Source organism: Telmatherina bonti (genome assembly GCF_933228915.1).
Source record: "Telmatherina bonti genome assembly, chromosome: 20".
NCBI lineage: Eukaryota > Metazoa > Chordata > Actinopteri > Atheriniformes > Telmatherinidae > Telmatherina > Telmatherina bonti.
This window is the reverse complement of record NC_136618.1, coordinates 7,019,304-7,045,468: the sequence shown is the minus strand read 5'-3', so window position 1 is coordinate 7,045,468 and position 26,165 is coordinate 7,019,304. Positions and strand designations below refer to the sequence as shown.

The 26,165-nt window shown below is 43.7% G+C and overlaps 1 protein-coding gene across 1 annotated transcript in view; it reads left to right on the top strand.

Annotated features, from left to right (window-relative positions):
* Positions 1 to 17,865: 17,865 nt before the first annotated feature.
* The window catches only part of odad2 (outer dynein arm docking complex subunit 2), a gene marked incomplete at its 5' end in the record, with an annotated part of 108,897 nt that continues 100,597 nt past the window's right edge, over positions 17,866 to 26,165 (top strand). Inside the window, 6 exons of the mRNA XM_079259583.1 lie at positions 17,866 to 18,077; positions 18,399 to 18,556; positions 18,709 to 18,898; positions 19,012 to 19,118; positions 19,614 to 19,750; positions 21,409 to 21,525. Of these exons, the coding sequence (XP_079115709.1) occupies positions 17,866 to 18,077; positions 18,399 to 18,556; positions 18,709 to 18,898; positions 19,012 to 19,118; positions 19,614 to 19,750; positions 21,409 to 21,525 (921 nt within the window). The remainder of the gene's footprint in view (positions 18,078 to 18,398; positions 18,557 to 18,708; positions 18,899 to 19,011; positions 19,119 to 19,613; positions 19,751 to 21,408; positions 21,526 to 26,165) is intronic.

Here is a 26,165-nt window from a genome sequence, read left to right as displayed (position 1 = left end):
ATTGCTGGACCTGTTCCAGATTACTGGACCTGTTTCAGATTACTGGACCTGTTCCAGATTGCTGGACCTGTTCCAGATTACTGAACCTGTTCCAGATTGCTGGACCTGTTCCAGATTACTGAACCTGTTCCAGATTACTGAACCTGTTCCAGATTGCTGGACCTGTTCCAGATTACTGAACCTGTTCCAGATTGCTGGACCTGTTCCAGATTGCTGGACCTGTTTCAGATTACTGGACCTGTTCCAGATTGCTGGACCTCTTCCAGATTACTGGACCTGTTCCAGATTACTGAACCTGTTCCAGATTGCTGGACCTGTTCCAGATTACTGAACCTGTTCCAGATTGCTGGACCTGTTCCAGATTGCTGGACCTGTTCCAGATTGCTGGACCTGTTCCAGATTACTGAACCTGTTCCAGATTGCTGGACCTGGAACAGCCTGGTTAGACCTGGCTGTGCTGCAGATTATTAACTCAGATGTCGTGGACCTTACAGACCAGTGGAAGTGTTGGGGGGGAGTCGGGGGACTCTGGAGAAGCATGGCCTCCAAGCAGCGATCAGCCGGTGGGTTCGACATCTGCTTCATGACGCTCCAGAATAAATCCCCCACTGGTCCAAATCGGGACACCCGGCCCTCAGATTTCCACTTTTCCCACTGCTGACTTTAATAGCTGTACAGAGGGGGTTACAGCCAAGACGGATCAGGGCGCGGCGGGGTGGGGGTGGGGGGGTCAGGCGGATGTTATGGCACTCATTCAGGTTGAGAGGAGGAAGCAGTTATCCCACATCTAGCTCTCCTTCCCCATCTTTCTCTCGCTTTTTCCTCCTGATTGGGATAACAGAGTGTTGGGGGGAGGCAGGAAGGCTGCGGCCTGGGTCTGGCTGAGCCGAAGCCGGCTGAGCACGCCTCCAAAAACCATCAAATCCAGTGATCCACAACGCAAGATCAACAGCAGACACAGTTCCGACTTGTTCTGGGTTGTTCTGGGTTTCAGGGGAAGATTAGAAAGTGACGTTCCCAGATATTCCGAGAGAGTTTTCCCGTTGGAAAGCAGACGTGGACCAGAGCTGTGGACCTTCAGCCAGAATCCTGAAGGTGTCTGGACGTTTTCCTCTGAGATCCTCCCCCTCCTCGCCCTGACCCAGTACAAACCAGTGTTTTAGATCCCCAGCTGTCTCATCTGCTGGAGGCTTTTCCAAGCGTTTGTTTGACCAGGCTTCACCTCAGGTGTCACGCGTCTCAGGCTGCACTGCAGCAGCTCTGAAAGGCAGCGACCACGCCTGGTTCTGATGTCGTTCAGGCGGACATACTGTTTCACTTGGTGCTTCATTACCGTGCCGTCAGTTTGCACCTCGGCCTGGATGCGGTTTTTAATCTGCTTCCAGCTGAGGAGGACAGAAACACATGTTCACATTGAATCTGGAGGAAGGAATCAGCCACATATGCCCAGATACTTTAACATGATTGATGATGTATTACTAAAAAATACAATATGAAGTCTGTACAAATGACAAAGAAACAAAGCGATAAATGGTGAATAAATCTTCTCAGAACTCAATGAAAGTCTGCGAACTGGCTTTAAGTGACTTAAAATAACAAATCTCCTTCTTTCCCTTTCTTCATGTTCCTCTGACATCCCATGAGGAGTTAGCTGCCATGCGAGTAAAAGGCCAAGAGATGGCTTCCCCAGCTCCGACATGAACACCAAAGACCCGCTCCGAGTCCATTTCCAGCTCCTCCCCATGACTGTAAGAGTTTAACAGAAATGTTGGGATTTATAGGAAAGTTCTGCTTTTATCTGGGATCTGGGAGATTCATACTGCGCCGCAGAAAGGCCTCCTCAATCATCCCCGTTCCTTTTGATGTATTTATTTTCACCTCCATAAATCTGTGCATTAACAGACCCCATTGTTTAGGAGAAGAGGTCGGGATGCGGCGCAGGTCAACAGGATGTGGAAAACCCGCCACTTGTCCTCCAGGCTGCTTCACCGTCCTGAAGCTTTTTGGAAACCATTAACTGGAAACGTCTCAGTCTGTGCTGCAATCACTTTGATTTATTGCTTTGCAAACACAGTGGCAGAGCCGATCCCGTCGAAATCCTGTCTGTAACCCCGCTAACTGTTCAACATGCGCTTCAGAAGTTCCCAGTTTGGCCATGACAGACGGGGACTCCTGCTGGGAGCTCCGGCCTCGTCTTTAAAGGGCTTTTCTTCCTGAGTGTGTCGCTGCTCTTTCCCTGCCGTTCCACCATCCAGCCTTTCATGTGGTTGCTCAGCACATCACCATTACTTTGCCGTAGGAACCAGCCGGCGATGCTCCTCTGTTTTCCTCATCCCGGGTAAATGCCCTTGACCATAGGGAGGCTCTGCTGTTGACGGATGGGGCTGCAGGCCTGGAGCCTCCACCCGCTACGTCTCCTCAGCCTAATCAGCCTCAGCATTACCTCACGTCTGCAGGCAGAGGTCTGCAGGCCATGTTATCATGAGATGTATTTCTCAACTAAAGGGCTAAATCAACAGCAGGAGTAGGAAGTGAGAAGTGAAGAGAGGATGCCCTTCGCTCTCCTCTGGCCTGAAAACGTCTGAGAAGAATGTATGGAAACCATAACAACGTCTAACAGCTGGTCATTAACACGCGGTGGCATGTGGACACGCTGCCTGCTGGGCTCTGCAGGCTGACGCTGGAAATGAGAGCGGGGGACAAGAGTTCACCTGGAGGGTCCTCGCAGCTTGACGTGTGGAGTGAAAGCAGGGTCCGGGGCCGAGGCCGCACAGCGCCATGGGCGCTGCAGCTCAGACACGTCTACCTGTATTTTCTTAAACTTTCACCGCGGCGTTCCCCAAGCAGTTTGTAATTACACAGACTCAGAGCTGTCATCTTGTAAGTTAAAGTTCTCGGGAGGTTGTGTGTGATTCGTCTCGACTCTGCCGTTATTGGGTGAAAAACTTCTCCCCGTTCTTCTAACCATTTGTACTAAGAGGACGGGGGTCCTGCAGGACTCTCACTCAGATAAATTCATGCTACTTAGCAGAAAAACGGAGCTCCTCCGTCTTCCAGCCGTGTCCAGCTGGGGGATGCAGTTGGTGCCCGGCAACAGTAGCCACGGCGACCCTGAGTAATGGTGGTAAGTGGATTACAAGGAGCCCCTGGTCACTGGTCATTAATACTGAGTCTGCTAGAGTTATGTCTATATGGCAGCAGCTACACCACAGGAAAGGAGCCCGGACCCCGGCTGATACCTGAGAAGCTTATTGTTGGCCCCCAGATGAGCAGGAAGTCCTGAAGCTGGAAAAGACTTCTGAGAGGTGAAGGATCACTGATGGCATTTCATGTATTTGGAAACGTTTGTGTAATAGAAGTGATATATTGGGTATTTTAGTTTTAATACTATGTGTGTTTGTGTAACGAGTTTAGCAGCAGATGATGGGAAGACTGGTTGGTCTGGTTATCATTCAGGCTGCTTGGACAATCTGTTGACAACAGTCTGACTGGTTTCTCTGCCTCCATCAGAAGTTCTGCAAGTTAATCAAACCTTACAATTGTTCACTCAATGCGCCACAAAGGTTGGAAAATGGAATGAAATGTAAATAAAAAGTCATTTTATTCCCAGTAGAGGCTAAAACTCATATCGGATGATGAAACTGAGCTGAATGTGAATCTGATGCAGCAACACGTCTGTAAACATCTGCAACAGGAGCAACAAAAGGCTGGAAAAGCAACATCTGGACGAGAATTTAACAATTAATCAGGTTAACTGGCAACAGGACAGTAACATGACTGGGTAGAAGAGGAGCATTTCAGAGGGGAAGAGTCTCTCAAATGGAAAGATGGACAGAGCTTCACCGGTCTGAGAAGAACTGGATCTAAAAGTTGTGGAAGAATTTCAGAAAAATGTTTCTCTGAGTTGCAAGATCCACCATCTACAGTGTGTACTATCATTAAAAGATTCTGAGAATTAGAAGGAATCTCTGTATGCTGGGACCAGGCTGGTGATGCTCTGCATTAACAGCAGACATGATTCTCCACTGGAAACCAGTGCATGGACTCAGGAAGCTTCCAGAAACCAGTGTGAAACCAGTTCATGCAGGTTAAAGCTCCATCATATGTGAAGAGGATCCAGAAACACGCCGTCTTCTCTGGACCAAAGCTCATTTAAAATGTTCTGAGTGGAAACCTGGATGAAGATGTGGAATAGTTTGTGGACAGCATGGACGGCGTGTCCTGCAGACTAAAGAGGAGAGGGAGCATCCAGCTTGTTATCAGCCTGCATCTCTGATGGGATGGGGTTGCATTAGTGCCGATGGCGTGGGCAGCTTCCACATCTGGGAAGCTCCATCAATGCTGGAACATCTGCTCCCATCCAGACAACGTCTCTTTCAGGGAAGACCTTCCACCATGCTGGACCACATCCTGATGGTGGAACAGGAGAACCGGTCCAGCAGGACCACATCCTGATGGTGGAACAGGAGAACCGGTCCAGCAGGACCACATCCTGATGGTGGAACAGGAGAACCGGTCCAGCAGGACCATGCTGGACCACATCCTGCATCACAGCAGCTCATATTTATCATAAAATGGATCAAATGTCTCATTTTCAGCATCTGATATGTTGTTTATCTTCTACTGGGAATAAAAATGAAGTGATGAGATTTGGAAATCGTTGCATTCTGGTTTTATCTACGTTTTAACTTGACTTATTGACTTTGTTGTGCTGATTAACTGGTATCTGATCTTTATCTTTATGTTTTCTCCACAGCTGCCTGGATTTGCAAATCCAACATGAACTTTGTGTCCTTCACAGCTTGTAGAAGTGAAAAGGGAAGAATGTTCTCACATAACGGCGCAGACAGAAGATAGATTTGCTACACCGGAGTTCCACCAGGCTGTACATCACCACAGTATGAATCTGCTTTCCACTTAACGAGCCGTGTTCATGGATGCAACAAGCGCTTATAAAACCCCAGAGGTTGGGGGAATGTATATCTTGTCACCAGCGAGAGCTCCAGCTGCAGGCAAAGACCTTGTAACAGACAAGCAGACCTCACGTTGTTCCTGCAGAGCATGCTCTGGGAAACACGTCGGGAGCTTTTGGCGTCGCTGTATCAACACTTTGCGGGGCTGACAGTCCAAGAAACGTCTCGTAGCTCGTTCCCAGGGCCTAAAAGCCAATGCTTGGCCCTTGAACCTTCAAAGCACGCACACAATGTTTTGACAGGTTGTCATCCCGCGTCAGGATGGTTAGACACGAAGAACAAAGTTTCTAATCAAGTACATGTCCTGTAACAGCTGCCTGCCCACCATGAGGTATGATGGGAACTCACCTGAGAAAAACAAACAAAATCAGGCCTGAAAGACTGGAAAGGAGACCAGATGAAAGGGGAGGGAGAGGCTTTCTTCTCTGGAAAGAAAGAAAAACAAGAGGAAATGTGATTTGAAATGGGTCGTGTCCCTTTACGAGGTGATGGAATCGCCAACAAAGGCCCAGGTCCAGTAAGGATGCCGATGTTTTCTGTGTTGTGCAGACGAGAGACCAGGCTGTAAGGTCCTGTCCAGGCCAGGCTGGGGGGGCAAATGACATACAACCATATAACGCACTAAAACTGCCAGAACAGCTCATAACAGTCAGCTTTACACTCCAGTGAGATGATTTCAGAGGTCTGAGGTGCAGCAGGAGCCTGAAGAGGTGTTGTTAGCAGAGAGTCTCCTGGTTCTGGTCCTGATGGAGGTTTTCCCTCCTGGTTCTGGTTCTGATGGAGGTTTTCCTCCTGGTTCTGATCCTGATGGAGGTTTCCCTTCCTGGTTCTGGTTCTGATGGAGGATTTCCTCCTGGTTCTGGTTCTGATGGAGGTTTTCCCTCCTGGTTCTGGTTCTGATGGAGGTTTTCCTCCTGGTTCTGGTTCTGATGGAGGATTTCCTCCTGGTTCTGGTTCTGATGGAGGTTTTCCTCCTGGTTCTGATCCTGATGGAGGTTTCCCTTCCTGGTTCTGGTTCTGATGGAGGATTTCCTCCTGGTTCTGGTTCTGATGGAGGTTTTCCTTCCTGGTTCTGGTCCTGATGGAGGTTTTCCCTCCTGGTTCTGGTTCTGATGGAGGTTTTCCTCCTGGTTCTGATCCTGATGGAGGTTTTCCTTCCTGGTTCTGGTCCTGATGGAGGATTTCCTCCTGGTTCTGGTTCTGATGGAGGTTTTCCTTCCTGGTTCTGGTCCTGATGGAGGTTTCCCTTCCTGGTTCTGGTCCTGATGGAGGATTTCCTCCTGGTTCTGGTTCTGATGGAGGTTTTCCTTCCTGGTTCTGGTCCTGATGGAGGTTTCCCTTCCTGGTTCTGGTCCTGATGGAGGTTTCCCTTCCTGGTTCTGGTCCTGATGGAGGTTTTCCTTCCTGGTTCTGGTTCTGATGGAGGTTTTCCTCCTGGTTCTGATGGAGGTTTTCCTTCCTGGTTCTGGTCCTGATGGAGGTTTTTCTTCCTGGTTCTGATCCAGATGGAGGTTTTCCTTCCTGGTTCTGGTCCTGATGGAGGTTTTCCTTCCTGGTTCTGGTCCTGATGGAGGTTTTCCCTCCTGGTTCTGGTTCTGATGGAGGTTTTTCTTCCTGGTTCTGATCCAGATGGAGGTTTTCCTTCCTGGTTCTGGTCCTGATGGAGGATTTCCTTCCTGGTTCTGGTCCTGATGGAGGTTTTCCCCCCTGGTTCTGGTTCTGATGGAGGTTTTCCTTCCTGGTTCTGATCCAGATGGAGGTTTTCCTTCCTGGTTCTGGTCCTGATGGAGGTTTCTCTTCCTGGTTCTGGTCCTGATGGAGGTTTTCCTTCCTGGTTCTGGTCCTGATGGAGGTTTTCCCCCCTGGTTCTGGTTCTGATGGAGGTTTTCCTTCCTGGTTCTGATCCAGATGGAGGTTTTCCCTCCTGGTTCTGGTTCTGATGGAGGATTTTCTTCCTGGTTCTGGTTCTGATCCTGATGGAGGTTTTCCCTCCTGGTTCTGGTTATGATGGAGGTTTTCCTTCCTGGTTCTGGTTCTCGTCCTGATGGAGGTTTTCCTTCCTGGTTCTGGTTCTGATGGAGGATTTTCTTCCTGGTTCTGGTCCTGATGGAGGTTTTCCTTCCTGGTTCTGGTCCTGATGGAGGTTTTCCCTCCTGGTTCTGGTTCTGATGGAGGTTTTCCTTCCTGGTTCTGATCCTGATGGAGGTTTTCCTTCCTGGTTCTGATCCTGATGGAGGTTTTCCTTCTTGGTTCTGGTCCTGATGGAGGTTTTCCTTCCTGGTTCTGGTCCTGATGGAGGTTTTCCTTCCTGGTTCTGGTCCTGATGGAGGTTTTCCTTCCTGGTTCTGGTCCTGATGGAGGTTTTCCTTCCTGGTTCTGGTTCTGATGGAGGTTTTCCTCCTGGTTCTGGTTCTGATCCTGATGGAGGTTTTCCTTCCTGGTTCTGGTCCTGATGGAGGTTTTCCTTCCTGGTTCTGGTCCTGATGGAGGTTTTCCTTCCTGGTTCTGGTCCTGATGGAGGTTTTCCTTCCTGGTTCTGGTCCTGATGGAGGTTTTCCTTCCTGGTTCTGGTTCTGATGGAGGTTTTCCTTCCTGGTTCTGGTTCTGATCCTGATGGAGGTTTTCCTTCCTGGTTCTGGTCCTGATGGAGGTTTTCCTTCCTGGTTCTGGTCCTGATGGAGGTTTCCCTTCCTGGTTCTGGTCCTGATGGAGGTTTTCCTTCCTGGTTCTGGTCCTGATGGAGGTTTTCCTTCCTGGTTCTGGTCCTGATGGAGGTTTTCCTTCCTGTGTTCTGGTTCTGATGGAGGTTTTCCTTCCTGGTTCTGTTTCTGATGGAGGTTTTCCTTCCTGGTTCTGGTCCTGATGGAGGTTTTCCTTCCTGGTTCTGTTTCTGATGGAGGTTTTCCTTCCTGGTTCTGGTTCTGATGGAGGTTTTCCTTCCTGGTTCTGGTTCTGATGGAGGTTTTCCTTCCTGGTTCTGGTCCTGATGGAGGTTTTCCTTCCTGGTTCTGTTTCTGATGGAGGTTTTCCTTCCTGGTTCTGGTTCTGATGGAGGTTTTCCTTCCTGGTTCTGGTCCTGATGGAGGTTTTCCTTCCTGGTTCTGGTTCTGATGGAGGTTTTCCTTCCTGGTTCTGGTTCTGATGGAGGTTTTCCTTCCTGGTTCTGGTCCTGATGGAGGTTTTCCTGTCTCAGGGGCTTCAAGCATATAAATAATTTCATAATATTAATTTCCAATATTCTCAAACTTCAAAGAGGTGTGTTGAAAACTACATTAGATGTTTTTTTTGTTTTTTTTTAGGTCTGAGCCCTTCATGTGGTTAAGACTCTTTCCTGGTGAGGTGTTCCGGGCATGTCTCTGATGGAGGAGACGCTGAGGGACACTCAGGACACTCTGGAGGGATTATATATCTCATCTGGCCTGGGAACACCTTGGGATCCCCCCTGATGAGCTGGTGAATGTGGGAAAGGGAAGTCTGGGCTTCCCTGCTTGGACTGCTGCTCTTGTGGCAAAGGATGGTTTTTGAGACCCCTTTTGGTTAGTATCAGTTACTTGATGCTAAAGCTACAACTCTTAGCACTAAATACCATCCTATTTAAAGACTTGAGAGGAAATACCTCAGCCAAGATGACTTACACAAGAGCTTTAATAGCTCTGTAATGGTTGTATTCCTGTATAAAAGGAAAAAAAACCTTGTATTTTGTTGTCTTGGTCAGTGTATGAATACCAGTGGCAACATCTTAAGCAAGTACTTGGATGTCTGATGCAGAATACCTGCCTCAAGGTTTGATTAATAACTCTGGGGCCTATTAGAGCCAAGTGCTTTTACCATCTCCCAGTGGATTTAGTTTCCTTGTAAAACCCAGTTTCTGTGCAGTAACACGGTCACCTTACAGGAAGTTAAACAAGCAGGACTGATGATGTTTATCGGCTAATGAACCTGTCGACCACCTTGTTGCACATGCATGTTGGCGCACGGTGTTGGGTTCACTGAGGCTAATTAAGAAAAGGGGCAACAAGGGGTCAAACGTATATTTGTGCCCTGCAAACATTCGTCCTCAGCACAAGGGATGCTGGATGGTATCAATGGCTAATTGTGCTCACTTCCTCTTCCTCTAATCACAGTTGAAAAGGAACAAATATGAATAAAACAGATATAGAAATAGAAATCTGTAAGTATGATGTGAAAGGTCTGAAGCCAGGAGGTGGAAGCCTACCGTACAGACCAGGCTTGTCTCAGATCCAAATAAACGCCTCAGCCATATCTGCATCTTGCCAGTTAACATACCACATTGTATCTTGTTTATATAATCTGTACACAAACGGAAAGCTAGAAATAACACGTGTGGTTGCAGCGACTTCATGGCAAGCTGTATCCAGGTGGTGTACGAAGCTCAAACCTCTGTTTTAACTTTCCGTATTCCCATTTGTGTACAGATCCATTTAGATTGAGAAAACACAAAGTGGTAAACACAAACAGTCTGGTTAGCTGCTTCCTGTTAGCTCCCTCCAGTGTTCATGCAAAGCTAAGCTAACTACCTTTCACTTGGACCTACACTTTTAACCTACAGCCTTAAAACTGACAAGTTACATATTGTTCTTCTTATGATTATTATTGTTTTATTTTGTTGTCATGACTAAGGAAAAAGCTCAATTTTGTTTAGTTCTGCAATAAAGAAGAAGGCCCTCATGGGCTAATTGTTATGACCCACACACCACCAGTGGCCTCCTCCTCTCCTCTGAGAGGATTGGTCCTCACATGACTTATTTCATATCTTGTAGAGCAGAAACAACTCATCTCTATCATCTCTCTGATTTTTCTCTATTAACTTTCATATGCCTGTACCAAGGTGTCCCCCAAGGTTCAGTGCTTGGACTTCTTCTCTTCGTGCTTTACATCCTCCTCCTCATTCGGATTATTCATCATCACGGTGTCCGTTCCACTTCTATGCTGATGATATGCAGCGATACATATCCAACACATTGATCAACCCTCAGACCCCACCTGTCTCTCTGATATTAGTCTCTGGATGCAAAATAATTTTCTCAAACCTGAATCGGATGTTGTTTATCTGGTTTCTGAGTCTGTTCTTCCTTGTCTTCTTCTCTGGTTTGTTCCTTCCGCTGGTTGCATGTTAGCTATACTCAATGCTATCACTGTGGTTTCTGGTGGTAAATGGGCCTTAAGATTACTCTAGCAGCATCGTCTACAGCAGGGATTTCTAAAGCCGGTGCTCGAGGGCCAGTGTCCTGCAGCTACTGCATTTTTCCCTGCAGCTACACACCTGATACAAATAATTAGGTCTTGAACAGACTTGTCCAGAGCTTGACAACAACCTGTACAGATCTTTTTTTATTTTAATCAAAATATTGCTTCAGAAACCTAAAGCAACATCATTTTATATCTTTCTGGTTGGTTATGATGGTGCATGTAAAGTCATTATGGACATCCTGGAACCGTCGTTGTCCTGCAGCATCTCGAGGCTAAGAAACTTCATGTTGGCGATACGCTTTACTTTATGGCACCATGTCACACCCCAACAGCTGGATATCAACACACTGGCTGTTTGAAACACACACCGTCGCTGTTTCATCAAAACACAAAGATGAGATAAGACTCAACATCAGAGTGACTTTTACAAGCTGGAGAGTTCCCAAAGAAGAGATAGGACGTAAGAAGGTTGCGCAAGTTCTGTAGTTGAAAGGTTGAGCGGGTACAGAAAATTATTTGGCATTTTTTTGCAACATTCATTGTTCAGCATCATATTAGTTCAACGCAGCTTTGGATACGTCGCAGACGGAGGACAGACAATGTCGGGGTCACATGACTGGGTTTAAACGTAAACACGTGTTTCTTCCATTTATCGTCTGAGCATCGAGTCGGAAAACTGACAATTGGGAAACAAAGTCGCAGGATGTTCTTCAGCCAAAACCAAGTCTGAAATCCAAACCCAACATCTGTACGGAGATCTGGAGATGGATGGAAACAGATATTTTATTCCCAGTTTTCCACTATAAACTCAGTTTTAAATGATTTCACTGATGCAGTATGTATTCATCTTTGATTGAAGTTAAAAGTTCTTACTTTAGTTGGATAGCTTAGGAATAACACAGAGATGACTAAACCTGTGAAGAGAGACAGAGCGCCACTGTGTCGTTTAAAATAAACGATGTGATTAACAACAGAGTTGTCTTCAGGCAAAAATCTTCTCTAAGTGATCTTTGTCTGTCCACAGGAAAGTCTTTTCTTTTCATGCCGTTCACACACACAAGTCATTCTTTCCAGAGGGTAATATTCCTCGTAACGGTTTCGGGCAGCACCTCTTTGATGATGGGAGGACGTGGAACCAGCTCTACCTTGACTTGTCCTCTCACCTCCCTCTCCCGCTGTTTCCATCTTCCTCTCTGTCTTCATCTGAGTCTCCATTTTTCATCCTCATGTTCTTCTCACCACAAGCTGTCCACTCTCTGTCCTCCCTGACCTCAAAGAGGACACTGAGAGCCTTTGTTCCTTCCCTCCTTGGTGTCGGGATGAACAGCGCGGAGTCAAAGCACGTTGGAGCTTTTGGAGCGTTGGCAGGTGAGACAGCGCCGAACCTGGACTGGCCCTTGTGCCCAACTTTTGAAATAACAATAATCCCATAAGAGATGGAGAGCGACAAAGGAGCAAGAGGGTGAAGGGAGGAGAAATCCGCTGCTACCTGCAGGGGAAGCAGCGGCAAAGCCAGCAGAACAGATTTTACCCGCTCAGGGCTCTTTAGAGGACTTTCTGGTCAACAGGTCAACAACATGTCCTCACATGAACCAAAAGCCTCCATGTCATCTTTCATTTTAATTCGTTTGAAAAAGAAACGTAAACAAGCATAAGTGCAGAGTTAACTTAGAAGCTAAGTTGCATCTGATGTTCCTGCATGTCATTTATTTCTGTTCCTTCTTTAGTTCGATCTAATTCTCCATCTCCTCTGCAGCTGCATGTTTTTGCTGCTTTACAGGCCTGAACGACCTGTTGGATGATATGTTTGTTGAGGATGTCTTTCTCAGTCTTTTACTGTGTCCCAACGGCCTCCGTTAGCCTGAACCTACTCTCTCTTTTTTTTGTCCGTACTGTTACCAAGTCTTGTTGTGTGTCTTCAGATTGTTTTTAATCTGTCTTGAATTTTAAATATATCCATCCATCCATCTATCCATCTTGTATAGCTTATCCGGGGTCGGGTCGCGGGGGCAGCAGCCTAAGCAGGGAAGCCCAGACTTCCCTCTCCCCAGCCACATTTGCCAACTCTGCGGGGGGGATCCTGAGGCGTTTCCAGTCCAGCCGAGAGATGTAATCCCTCCAGCGTGTCCTGGGTCTTCCCCGGGGTCTCCTCCCAGAGGGACGTGCCTGGAACACCTCACCAGGGAGGTCCAGGAGGCATCCTAACCAGATGCCCGAGCCACCTCAACTGGTTCCTCTCGATGCGGAGGAGCAGCGGCTCTACTCTGATCTCCTCCCGGATGACCGAGCTCCTCACCCTATCTCTAAGGGAGAGCCCGGCCACCCTGCGGAGGAAACCCATTTCAGCCGCCTGTATACGAGATCTCGTTCTTTCGGTCACGACCCACAGCTCATGACCATAGGTGAGGGTAGGAACGTAGATCGACTGGTAAATCGAGAGCTTCGCCTTCTGGCTCAGCTCCTTCTTCACCACGACAGACCGGCGCAGAGCCCGCATTACTGCAGACGTCGCACCGATCCGTCTGTCGATCTCGCGCTCCATCCTTCCCTCACTCGTGAACAAGACCCCGAGATATTTAAACTCCTCCACTTGAGGCAGGACCTGACTCCCGACCAAATTTTAAAGATAGTATGTATATTTTATCTTAAATCAAACTACAACTCTGATTCCAAAATGAGTCGGGGGGTAGATAAACTCTTCCGACGGGCTCTGGTAGTTACGAGCATCCATAAGTGACGTATGCATAAACTATAAAAATGGTTTGTCAGACAATTCTGTCAGGGTTTTCCCAGACCCAACGCAAACGTGATCATAAAGTCTCTGTTTGTTTCATTAGATGGGTCCTGTGGACTGCTGGTTGGTGCCCATAATGCCTGTCGGATAATCCTTTACTGCAGCTCTCTGTAAGGTTTAGAAAAAATGATAAAATTCTTCTATCATCTAGAAAACCCTGAAGGCCTCATTGTTTCCGGTCAGCTTGCAGGTCTGCATGTTGTTTCCAGGATTCCTGCGACTATTCAGCGGCGGCAGGTTGTTTTTCCTCTGACAGGTGCTGGATAAAAGACGTTGAGAATGATTCCTGAAGCGTTTAATGTCTCTGTATCCTTGATGCCATAATGTCTTTTAGTGATGTGAGAAGGAGCTGAGTCATTTTCCGTGCCATTGCAACATTTTCAGATCTGTAGGAATGAGCCTGCTCAGTTTGGCACGTTGTTGTTACTTTTATTATCTACCTAATGCTTTTTTCCACTGCCGTCTCGAACCGATGCCTTCTCTAAAGAAAGTCAACAAGTCAGGCCTTTGCTTATAATCACAGAATGATCTCACCGTCGCCTGTTGCTTAGAGAGAAGGTAAGCTATAAAGCAGCGACCCAGAACAAAGCTTCTCCGTAGAACACTACGTGTGCCATAAACTGATCCTTGGAAGAAAGTTGACTTCAGGTTTTCAAGGTCCTTGTCAGTCATAGTCACCACCACCAAGTCCATTCCCTCATTCTCCTGGCCTAGAAACACAAAGGATCATGGGAAAGAAGTTTGTTTTGCAACAGGGGCATGTGGCCACATGTTGCAGATGCTCAGTAATGACTGACAGTGTCACCTCTGTCTTTCCTGCTTTCACCACACGGCCATGAGCCACGTTGAACTGGCTTTGACTTGAAGTCTGGAAAAACATCTGAAACCCTCTGAGGATGTGAATCAATGAGAAAAAAGAGTACAGTAGACACGGCTTTCCTCTTTCCAAACCAGGAATAAAACCAGTATGTCTCCACAAGTCCTCCTCATCACTCTTCTTAATCAGGCGCTTGTCTCCCGTACCGTTAATTTTAGTGTCAGCGGCGTGTCGGAGGCGGTGAGAATGGATGCAGTCATGATGCTGATGTGTGAAGAGGCCAGGCGACGGCGAGTTTCTGTCTGCATCACCGCTGTGTTTCCTGCACTTCAATCATGCAGCGTATGGGCGCAGCACGGAGAGCAGTTATGTTTATTCTGCAGGATTAAGTTTTCGCCACAGAGCATCTGCGAGCAGGTGCATATTTGTTTTACTTTGTAAAAGACCCAGACCAGGGAGATCGTTCCATTTAATCCCCTTTACAAACAGTAATTAGGCTAATGAGACCGGGGTTAGATGTATTAAAACCCTCGTTTATCCTGCTTTTTCTCCCTTCCATCCATCTTTACTCCTTTTTCTCAGATGCATGTGGTTTACGTCAGTCTAAGTTCATTCACTTGCTGTGTTTAAGTTCCATCGCCTGCAGGCTTTCCCCGTAATTCCAGCTCCCTGTTGCACGGTTTCAGTGCTTCCTAATTCAGCAAACTTTCCTCTTGTTCCAAATAAAATACCTGGAGAGGGAAGACTGTACAGAAGTTGAACTTCTCCAACAACAACAACATGGAAAGTGATCTGTCTTGATACTGGAGAAGAGCTACCAGTGCTGAGGAGAGCTCTGGTGATTGATATCCATCGATGCAGTTTATATGTTAACAGTTTAGGAGAGAAAATAGTTCCACCTGCTTTCCCTTTAGCCTGAAAGAGAGATGCTTCTGCACTATTAAATACCACCAAATCTAATCCAGCCTAAACCCAAAGCTATGAGCACACACACTCCTCATGCATTGACCTTCTCATTCCCACGGCGAGGATGGAGCTTCACACACACGCATTAACTGCTGAATAATTAACTTTGACCTGAATGAACTGGTGTGTCTGAAGCCGAGCATGTACACAAATAGAAATGTTTTCACTGGCCAGTGTTTGTCTGCAGGACAGAGCCAAACCAGCAAGGAGGGAGGAAATAGGCTCTCAAATATGCAGTCAGCAGGACACTCTAAAAGGAAAGCATACAGAGATTTTTATGATTGTGACAACATTTGACTTGACATTTTAAGAGTTTCGGACCATGCAAGCTGCAACACTGCAGCCAGCAATGCAGTAATCTTTTTTAATGGCTTATTTTTCTTCTTATCTGAAAACTGCATGAGAAATGCTGCACAAGGAGTTTATTAGTTAATTTATTTATTTTGACATTCATTCATAAACACACATCCACACAGATATGCTACATACATACATATACTTACACCCATATCTACAAAATATTACATAAATATCCATCTACTTATAATATTCCATATATAATTTTTTTTCCATTTTTATTCCTGATCCATGTACTGTTCCAAAATAAAAAAAGATTGTACCTCTTTTTGAATATATTTGTGTTCATGCTTTGCTTTAACTCTTCATCTCTTTATTATGCAATAAGCAGCATAAAAGAGGGGAGGAGTGATGAGATGGTGGGGTTACAGTTTGAGAGGGACTTACAGCATCTCAGTGTTTAGCTTTTATAGGTTTTGCATGTAGTGAAGCTGTGGAACAGCTCCAGTAGGGAGATGAAGAAATGTCCATGAAGCAATCTAAAAGGTAGTATCAGGATTTTTCTTGCTATAATACATGGGGGAAAAGGGGTTTGAGTTGGTTTAACACAAATATAGATAGCATCTAACTACCTACCTACCTGGTTTCATGTATGTAGCTAAATGCAATTAGGACCAATATAAACAGGAAGTAAGTCCATTTATTTGTACATCACATTTCATGTACAACATTAAAATCATTACAGATGCTGCAAAGGAAATGTGGAAAAGTAGTAAAATGCAGCAACAGATAAAAAAAAAAATCACATCAAAAGCATAAATGAAATTGAAGTGATTCAAGGTAAGATAAATTGAAAGTAATCTGCAGATGTCGTGCTGAGATGTGTGTGAGAAGAAATGCCTGTCCACTGTTTGCTTTTTCTTTACTTCCTTTCTGTTTAGAATAAAACATTTATTCATTCAGAATGTCTGTTTGTTGACTTCTAAACATGATAAATACATTTTAAAAGGACGACGTGTTACCTGTGCCAGTATAAGATCATCCTCATTTTCTGCCCCGCCGTATCATAGCAACGGAAAGGGGGCGTGGACAGAACATGCGGCGTGGTTTCCATGGATACGGCAGGACGCAACCGCTGGTGAAGTTTAGGCAGCGAGTTGACACGGTAAAGTTAACTTACGTTGGTTTTTAGATGCAGATAATCAAACTAACATGAACTATCTCCAGTTTAACATGTCTGCGCTTTGGATGACAGTTAGTTTAAGCTCTAATTAGCTCCGTTAACGGGATAAATGCGGCTTTTTCTACCGGGACTGAATCAGAAGGTAGCATCAACACAGGCTAGCACAAACAGAAGTTAGCATAAACAAACCGTTGCTATACTATACTATACTATATTATACGATACTGTACTGTACTATACTATACTATACTATACTATACTATACTATACTATACTATACTATACTGTCTGTCTGCGTATGTATATGTGTATGTGCAGAAGGAAAGGAAAAAAGCAGCTGCCTGTAAAATAAGCTGAAATTGATAAAAGTAATAAAAGATAAAAAATTTATGAAAATCATTTAATTATTTTCTAATTCTGGTTCAATAGAAATATTTTTCTAAAAAGCAAACAAATAAGATAATTTATTACACATTCCATCACTCATAAACTAATATTTAGTTGAACAATCCTTTAATGTTTCCGCTCCAGTCAGGTGTTTTCTGTTCCTCTCAGTCAGACTTCTGCACCTGTTGACAGGTATTTTGTCCCACTGTTCAACAGAAAAGTCTCTCATTTGTCCAGGACCCATTTGTTTTTTGTTTATTTTTCTTTCTTTAACTCAGTTAAATGAAAAAACAGTGACTTATATTACTAAATTATATTTTTGCACATTTTTAGTTATTGTTCCTTTTTTAAGTCTCCAGTTATTTGAGTGACTGTTGTAAATTTAGCCTTTTCTTTAATGAGAGGGTATTAAAAGGGTATACACACACACACACACACATATATATATATATATATATATATTTATATATATATATGTATATATATATATATATATATATACATATATATATATATATATATATACCGTATATATATATATATATATATACACCATATATACATATATATATATATATATACACACCGTATATATATATATATATATATATATATATATATATATATATATATACACACACATATATGATTGACCTCCAGCATCAACACCTGGATAAAAACAACAATAGTTCTTTGTGAGAATCCCAGTAAATAGTCAAAGCCATTAAAATCTGCTCTGCTTCATTCTGATGCTGTTTAGTCAACAGCAAGTCGTTTTCGCCGTGTCTACATGCTGCCAGCTGATTGGCTGATAGATGTGTATCAACAGGCAGGTGGAGCTCACGTGGACGGTGAATGTCAAAGCCATGGTTTCCAGTTCCCTGCAGTGAGTCATGGGGGAAAAGTTTGATATTTCACCTTTCAAAATCTGGCTTATAATTTTATTTTAAAACATTAATTGATTTTTATTAACGAGACAACCATGAACTAATAATCAACTCCTAATCATTAGTTTATAGAAGCTCATCAAAGCCATGAAACTGAAACGCACCTCTGTGTGGAAACCAGCTCATCATGTTGAATAAAAACGTCTTATTTGATCTGAAAACTGGGAAAGTTAAAATCCTAACATGTTTGACCAACTATCAAATCCAAGAGAAAACCAGAGATGCACATTTTCTAATGTTCTGTCTAACCGAGATGTGTTTGGAAGTTTTAGAGCATCCTACTTCGTGCTATGGGGGTAACACTAACCAAGGCAGCCCAGTGGACCAGTAATGGCAAGCTGGAGTCCACACCGATGAACGAGTCCTTGTTGGAGAAAATCCTGCGGTTTGTGGAGCAGTTCAGTTCCGAACACCCACAGGAGGCAGAGCATGTGTTTGAGGAGCCACTCCAGTGGAGCACCGCATTAGTGGCGTCTGATTTCCAACCTGGCTATGATATCAGGTTGGTTTAATCATGAGACACGCAGCTGGCTGGTCACTGCCGTCGTTATGATGTGTCTGTGCAAGATATCCTGTCACCAGAGTCCCCAGATGGGTTTACCTTGGTTTTCCGCACAGCAGCAGGCTGTAATTAATGTGTTTTTCAGAGAACATTGCGTTTTATTCCATCAGAAATGTCTGAGTACTCTGAGTGTGTGGTTTTCCATGTGTCTCATCGCTGCAACACAGTACAAAAACAACAATGCGGGCTCTGATCTCCTTAATTGTTTTGACATCTTTAATCTGATATAAAACAAATAAGTGTGTTTTTCCTCCCCATCAGTGACTCAGCTGTTCAGTCTCATGAACAAGACAGCAAAGGGCAGCCGCTGCTGCGGCTCTCTCCTCCTTTTGTTTACGTGCGCAGCTTCGGCCAACTCTCCAAACTACTTCATCTGGCGGAGGGGAGGAAGCTGGACGAAGTCCGAGCTTGTCTGGAAGGTAAAAAGGAGAACTGAAGAGTTTCTCATTCGAAACAGTGCAGCCAGCATAACCTGTTTATTGGTTTTCACCGTACAAACGTCCTTTTGCAATTCTGTTCTGAATAGTGGTTCAGAAAGATCCAAACTCACTAAAATGAACCTGTTTTCCAGAAAATCCAGACCCTGTTGTGAAGATTCTTGGTTTGAGCTTTGCCGCTAACTGGGATGAAGAAGGCGGCCTTCCTGAAGCTCTGCGTCAGAAAGATGAAGGTCAAGAGAAAGACTCAGCCATGAAGCTGCTTGTGTTGCTCCAAAACACAGATGAACAAGTGCTCAGCCAGCTCCTCGAAGAAATGTCAGAGTGAGAGCGCACTCATGTTGTCGCCTATCTGCCCTCCTGCCCTCTTTCAGATGCATCATGTTTCAGGTTAAAAAGGCAAAATCTATTTTTAGTTTGTGATGTTTTTGGTCCAGAAAAGTCCGTCTGGATGCCACAGCAGTGAAGAATGAAGTGGAGTTGCTGAAACAGTTCTGCACTGAGGGGGAAAAGAGGGTGTTGAAGTCACTTCGATACACATCAGGTTTGAATTATCTCCACATTTCATTGGCTTGCAGGGAAAGCGATTGCTATTAACGCTGATGCTGGATAGTCCGAAGCATAAAAACTCACCGCTTTGCCAGCACAACAGTCATGGAACTCATTATGTCTGTCGGATTTCATTCAGAGTCATTAGTCTGCACATGCAGCGCATTTATCATGTCCCAACGATGCATGCAGCTGCAGCGTAAGCTCTGTGATGAGTCTCTGTCCTCTTTTCTTCAGGTGATTCTTTCTATAGAAATGCTCCAAACCAGCTTTAGAAGCTGATTGTGTCGCTGAGTGGCTCAGTGATCACAACGTGTGGTCCAACCCTGGACTCTCGTCCCATCAGAGATCTGCTTTATCCTGCGCTGCTCACCAGACACTTTTTTACACTTTTTATCTTTCATTTCATGTTTTCATGAACTTTATATCATAAAGTTTGATGTGTTAAAAATTCCTCCTGATGTCTGTGTTTTCGTCTTCTTCTGCTCAGATTTTACCTTTTCAAACGGCTGTCGTGCTCCGCCGTGGAGACAAGCTCACAGTGAGATTTGTTACCTCGTGGTTGAGCCTTGTGACACGGAGACTCTCTACATCACCTGCAGCACCGCCGGAGTGTTTCTCAATGGGGTAAGAACCGAGACAAGGCAGCGTAGACTGCAAACGGTGAGGTTTGAGGCCATGAGACATTTTTAATGCAAGATTAATTCTTCTTCTTCCAAACAATAAATGCATTCTTGAAACAAAAAAACCCTCATTTAAATGATCGATCAATGTAATTTACATAAATCTCCAATTTACATTTACATTTATTTACATTTAATTTACATGTATCTCCAATCACAGATAAATACATGAGATGTTTCTGTTAGTTTGCAGGCAGATGTGCAGGACAAGAGACACCCAGACAGCTCCAAACCGACCGAGACACAAATAAGTTCTGACATTTTTAAGTCCTTTAGTACATCGTTCCAGATGGAAACTGCAGCGTGTTTAAACAAAGTCGGGTACTTAACCACGTCCAATAAATATCCCCGCAGCTCAGCTCTGGGCAGGTGCACCTCGCCAGCGCCCACCTGGACAGAAACGCTTCACACGACATGCTAACGTGGGCTAATCAGCACTGGCTTTCCAAGCTTCGAGTCAATAAAGTTTATTTTTTTATATAAACTTAATTTACAGTTAAAGTTGGGAGGTAAAAAAACTTAAATCTGTAATTTGTAAAACTTTGAAACAGACACAAAGAGTTTCTTTTCTGACTTGTTTAATTGTTTTTAGGAGACAAATGTGGAAATGAAGTGAAGCGGGTCACACGATGAACAAGTAAACTTGTCCTGGAAGATTTAACATGGCGCGCGCACACACACACACACACACATACACAAGCTGCATCCTCCAGCTTTAGTTTTGCAGGAAGAACTGATCGTTGCGTTGAGTTAAACTCTGCTTAAAGGTGCGAAATTGCTTCACTGCAAAGTTTGCTGCTGACCGCTGCCTGCAGACTAGAAAAAACTTGAAGATTATTCAGCATTTTATTCCTCAGCTCAAATATTTAAATTAATTTCAATTAAAAAAACTGTTTTTATAACGAAGATTAGTAATAAATGTAAAACAACAAGCCAGCGGAGCTGCAAATACAGTGATTTTCAAAATAAAATCACATTTCATTAATGCTTGTTGGATTGTTTTTGAGCAATGTTTGCATTTTGCCGTTGGCTCCTTGATCACATGATCAACAGATCACTGCAGATCGATGTATTGTTATTCCTCTAATAAAAACGCATTTTCTAAATCAAACCAGGATGGTCAGTAAAGTCGTTTACCTGATGCACTTTTGTCTGTTAAATAAAGGCAGGAACTGATAAGACAGAAAACTGGAAACGTCTCCTCGTGAGCAGGTCACAAACTGTAATTTAGCAGCTTCATTTAAATTCTTTCATGTACATTTAGTAAACCTTGTTACGTGCTACACAGAGGTCTGTCAGATGTCTGGAATGTGTATAAATCTGTCCTTTCTGAGGGATTTTACTCGCAGCAGCAGCTTTCACTCCTTTCCTGTCTCTGTTTCTTCACCTGGAAACTGTTGGAAGGAGGTGAAAACGTAGCTCAAACTGAGTCAGGTGACGCTGATGCTAATGAAAACTCAAAGAGTAGCAGTGTTTTAAGCCTGATTTTAGTGGTTTTTACGTGGTTTTACGCTTCCTGTGTGGCTGCCTGGAGATTTTCTGAAGTTCCTGCTGACATGTGGCTTCAGATGAATGAAGCCGTTTCTCACTTTGTTTTTAAAGGGGAGGAAACAGGAGGGGGACGAGAGCAGCTACGAGAGAGTTAGCGACGTTTACAGCGACCTGGTGACGCTTCTGAAGAGCAGATCACCACATTTTGCAGAGAACATAAACAAGCAGGTACATTCATTCATTCATTCATTCAGTCATTTTGTTCCCTCTTAGCTCGCAGCAACCAGCTGCAGCTCTTCTTCCAGGTAAACTCTATGTCCAATGCAACACATTCCTGCAGGCAAAGTCCAAAAATGGTCCAATATATCATATATATTCAAATATATTGTGGAGGCCATTTATGTGTTTTTGTTTTCTTTATGAGAAGTGGCTGTTATGGAAGTGAAATTATTTTTTGTATTATATTTTAGTATATTAGGTTATTTTACACAGATAGATTTTTATTTATAGTCTGTTGAGGGTCACGTATGGTGGTGTTGTTTTTTTTTTTGTTGTTAGAAATCATTGTCAGGTGGTATGAGACAGGTTGAAATGATTTTTTTTTTTTTTTTTTTTACCATTTTCAGGCGTTTTGTTGGTTTTTGTTAACTGGAACAAATATATAACGATCTACCTTTATTCTATTTTTTTTTTAAAGAAAAAAATTATTTGTACTTTTCTCAATCTTTTCCCTTTTTTATTTGGACCTTTGGAAGTGCATACAAAAATCAGATAGTCCACTCTGCCACCGCCTTCAAAAGGAACGTGGAAAAGGCTGGTACATATATCATCCTTGCAAATACATGCAAGCAAATATACAAATATTCACACATATAACGCACTGCCTAAATTATATTAACACATGGGTGCATACACATATATCTACACCAAACAGCAACCTCCGGCGCTTAGAAGTGAATCCCGAACTGCAGTTCCCCCCTCATCCACTAGGGGCTCCAAAAGGGAGTCAATCCTCATAGAGTCCCATGTTAACCAGAAATATTATTACAACTAAACTTCCAGGAACACTTTACCAAGAGCTTTGTTTTAGTCTTGAGGAACCAGACATACTACAGAGGGCAGATTCAGATTACCGAAAGTACAAACTATGGAAAAAGTACTGTTATCTATAGAGCTATGTACAACTGGAACACATTGCCAAGTAACATTATCAAAGCAAACAGTAAATATTTGTTTAAAATTCTTTAAAAAAGACATTTCCAAACACATTAAATTGTTGTGTCCTAAATGAGTGTGTGTGTGTGTGTGTGTGTGTGTGTGTGTATGTGTGTGTGTGTGTGTGTGTGTGTGTTGGGGGGGGGTTTCGGGTGGGGGTGGGATGTGCTAGTTATGTGCTATCACTGTTAAGGTTGTATAGAAAACAGGTTTAATCATTGTATTATCATCAGAGGAATGTTGACTCCAGGAAAAATAGCTGTATTGCAATAGCTAATGGAGATCAAAATAAATACAAATACAAACATTCACAGCAGAAGTAAACATGTTGGTGAGGCAGTGGGAGGCAGGGGTAGCACAACCGCTGTATTTAACTAGTTAACAGTGCTCCTTACCTTTACCTTGCCTACCTTTGCTAGGTCCCGTTAGCTCTGTTAGCTCGGTTAGCTCAATTAGCTCAGTTAGCTCTGGTAGCTCAGCTAGCTCTGTTAGCTCTGTTAACTTGGTTAGCTCGGTTAGCTCTGGTAGCTCGATTAGCTCAGCTAGTTCTGTTAGCTCTGTTAGCTTGGTTAGCTCAGTTAGCTTTGTTAGCTCGATTAGCTCTGTTAGCTTGGTTAGCTCTTGTAGCTTGGTTAGCTCAGTTAGCTCGGTTCATCCATCCCGACGCTCACAGCGCTCCTCTGAGCTCCACCGCTTTGTCCATTTTTTTAGTTTCCTACACTGACGACGCACATCACGCTGCCAAGATGCCGATGATGGGAACCGCCCGCCAAGCTTCAGTTCAGCTCTTCAAAAACTGCCACAGAGGCTCCACCCATTTCTTTAACCACATACTCTTATGGCTGATATAAATTTACGCAGTTTAAGGAATCCTGTCGTGTTTTATTAAACTCATTAATTCCATTTGTATATTCCTCTATATAAATCTCTCTTACATAAATATACATATATAAATATATATATCCAACAGCGTGTTTCGTACTGGTGGGACGACGGAGGACAGGCAGATACAGACCAGTCACAGCAAACATGAGTTCGTTAAAATGCATCTTTGTCTCCTAAACAAGGTCTTTCTCAGCAAAGCTGTGATCTGACGGCTGTTTCTGTGACTCATATTCGTAAACAGAGCGGGGATTGTGTAATCTGTGCTGTGAGCTAGTGTCTGGTTGTCACTGTGTTGAAAAAATTCTGAATCAACTCCTTCCATCTTCCAACATCAAAACAGCAAAGCCCCCTTTCACACACACACACACACACACACACGGAGAAAAACAAGCACACACTCATTCTCAGACAGAAATATTCCTGATTTATCCAGTAGTGCCATTTCCTGCTTGAGTAATTTGACGACGTAACAAATCGGATCCGTAATGGGCTCCATCTGCTCCCAAAATCCTGCTAATCGGTTAGAAATATGATCTTTTCTTTTTTCTTGCTGGTGTTTGTTGGAAAATGTGGCATCATCACAAGCTCATCAGATCTTTGACGTGTACGAAACGCTCTCCACCTGCTGCACATGAGTATCTGCTCGGTTCCTTACAGGAAACAAAGCTGGAAGTTTATCGTGGGACGTTTCTTTTCAAAGGATTTTGTTAATTACACAATGTGTTTGATGTCTTTTTGCTGCAACGGCGGGCCTGATATGAATATAATTTTCTTTACATATGGATGGCACTGTCTTTACCCCATTACAGCTTTAAGACGTTTACGTAGCTTTCATGTTGAACCGTCCTGACTCTGTTGGTCTTCTGACCTCTGAGCAGCAAACCATCAAGTTTTCACTCCTGCAGCGACTCCATTTTTACATTCAACTTGAACAGATTTCAGTAGTTTCTTTGTTTTGTGACGTAAACATTTCATCAAGGTGCGCCGCCAGCTGATGTTAGCATGTAGCATCAAGTCCAGCTAGTTTGCTCCAGACGTCTGGATTGCATCAAGCTTTTTTTCTCCACCATTTTGTCTGATTTGCAGGGTAAAATGTATGCAGCACATACATTCTCCCTTAATTATCCTCACAGTAATAAGAGAAACAGGCCGTTCTTGGCTTGTTAGTCCTTCACATCATACTTTTTAATTAAAACAATGTGTAATGCTTCATCTTTTAGTAGACACAAAATAATGCTTCACTTATTACTGAAATTATTTAGCTGTATTCATACAGAATATAGACAATGATGGGTTGAAAATGCAATTATTTAACATTATTCATTCAAAATATAGACAATAATGGGTTCAAAATGCAATTATTTGACATTATTCATACAGAATAAAGACAATAATTGGTTCATATTTGCTGAATTGGCTGGTCTGTACAACTTTTACACTGTTAAAAGTTGCTGGAAGATCTAAAGAAGCTTCGGGTTAAAGAAGACTTGAATAAACTACTGATTAGTGCCGAGCTAAAGCACCATGGAAAAGATAGTCATTATTTTATGTTTTATGAATCCTGAGGTCTGAACAAGCTAAAAATGATTGACAGCTGGAGTGAAAATAGCTGTGAAGGAGTATTTGGAGACACAAATCACTGACAGGGTTTTTTCTCTCTTGGATTCCTTCAATCCTTTGATATGTGCAGCGTGCGGTACCCTGTAACTTTCAGTTTATTCCCTCTGTAGAATATTTGCAGCCACTCCGTTTGATCTAATACTTTTATACGATGCTGCTAAAACCCATTGCTCTGATTGATCGCCGATGGCTGCAATCAAACTGTTTAGTCTGAATTATCTGCATGGCATTTTAACGAAGAGCAGTGATCCTTCTGGACGTGCTCCATCCAAGTTTTGATTTGTGAAGGCAGTAAGAGTAGTGTCTGTCAGATCTTCCATCTCTGCGGCGCAGCGAGGAGAAAAAAGGCGTTAAGGTTGAAGATAATGACGTTTAATCCTGGAACATAACTACCAGTTTGGGAGGAAACTGTTGCGTCGGATTTAACAGCTTCAATCAGAAGGAAGCCGACAGACATGATGGCTGCTACAAACTAACCTGACTTTTCCTGCCAGTTTAGTTTGTTGCAGAGTAACTGGATGTTGGACATCTTTTGTGGCTTTCTGTGTGTGTGTGTGTGTTTGTTTCCCACTGTTGGGTTTAGGCCGGTCGCAATAAGCTGTAAGTCGATTAATCGCACGATTAAAAAAAAAAACATGCAATAAGTTTGCTGGACGCAATAATTTTCTTTACTCTCTTTTCTGTCTCAAGTGTCACATTTGTTTTAAGACAATATTAACTAAACACATAAATACAAAAAGTTTCCATCTATACTTAAAACACAATCATCAACTGCAAAAAAAGACCTTAACAAACAGGCTAGGTCCATCTTCCCAACAGTACACAATCACTGTGGTGTTTAACAGACAGGTTAAACCATAGAACGTGTATGAAATATGGACGGAGCCTTCGGTGGTTAAAAGTGAAGCCTATGCAGAAGTGCATAAAACTGCAGTTCCCCCTTCATCCACTAGGGGCTGCAGAGCAAAGCAAATCCCCATAGACTCCCATGTTAAAAAGACCAACAGAATAAACATGTTTACAGCCCATTACAGCCCATGACCTATTAAACCTAAAATCCATTTTAGGTTTAATAGGTCAGCTTTACCTTCATGACAACTGTGGAGGGGACGCTCACAGCCCCCCTCTCAGCTCCACCTCTTTGCCCA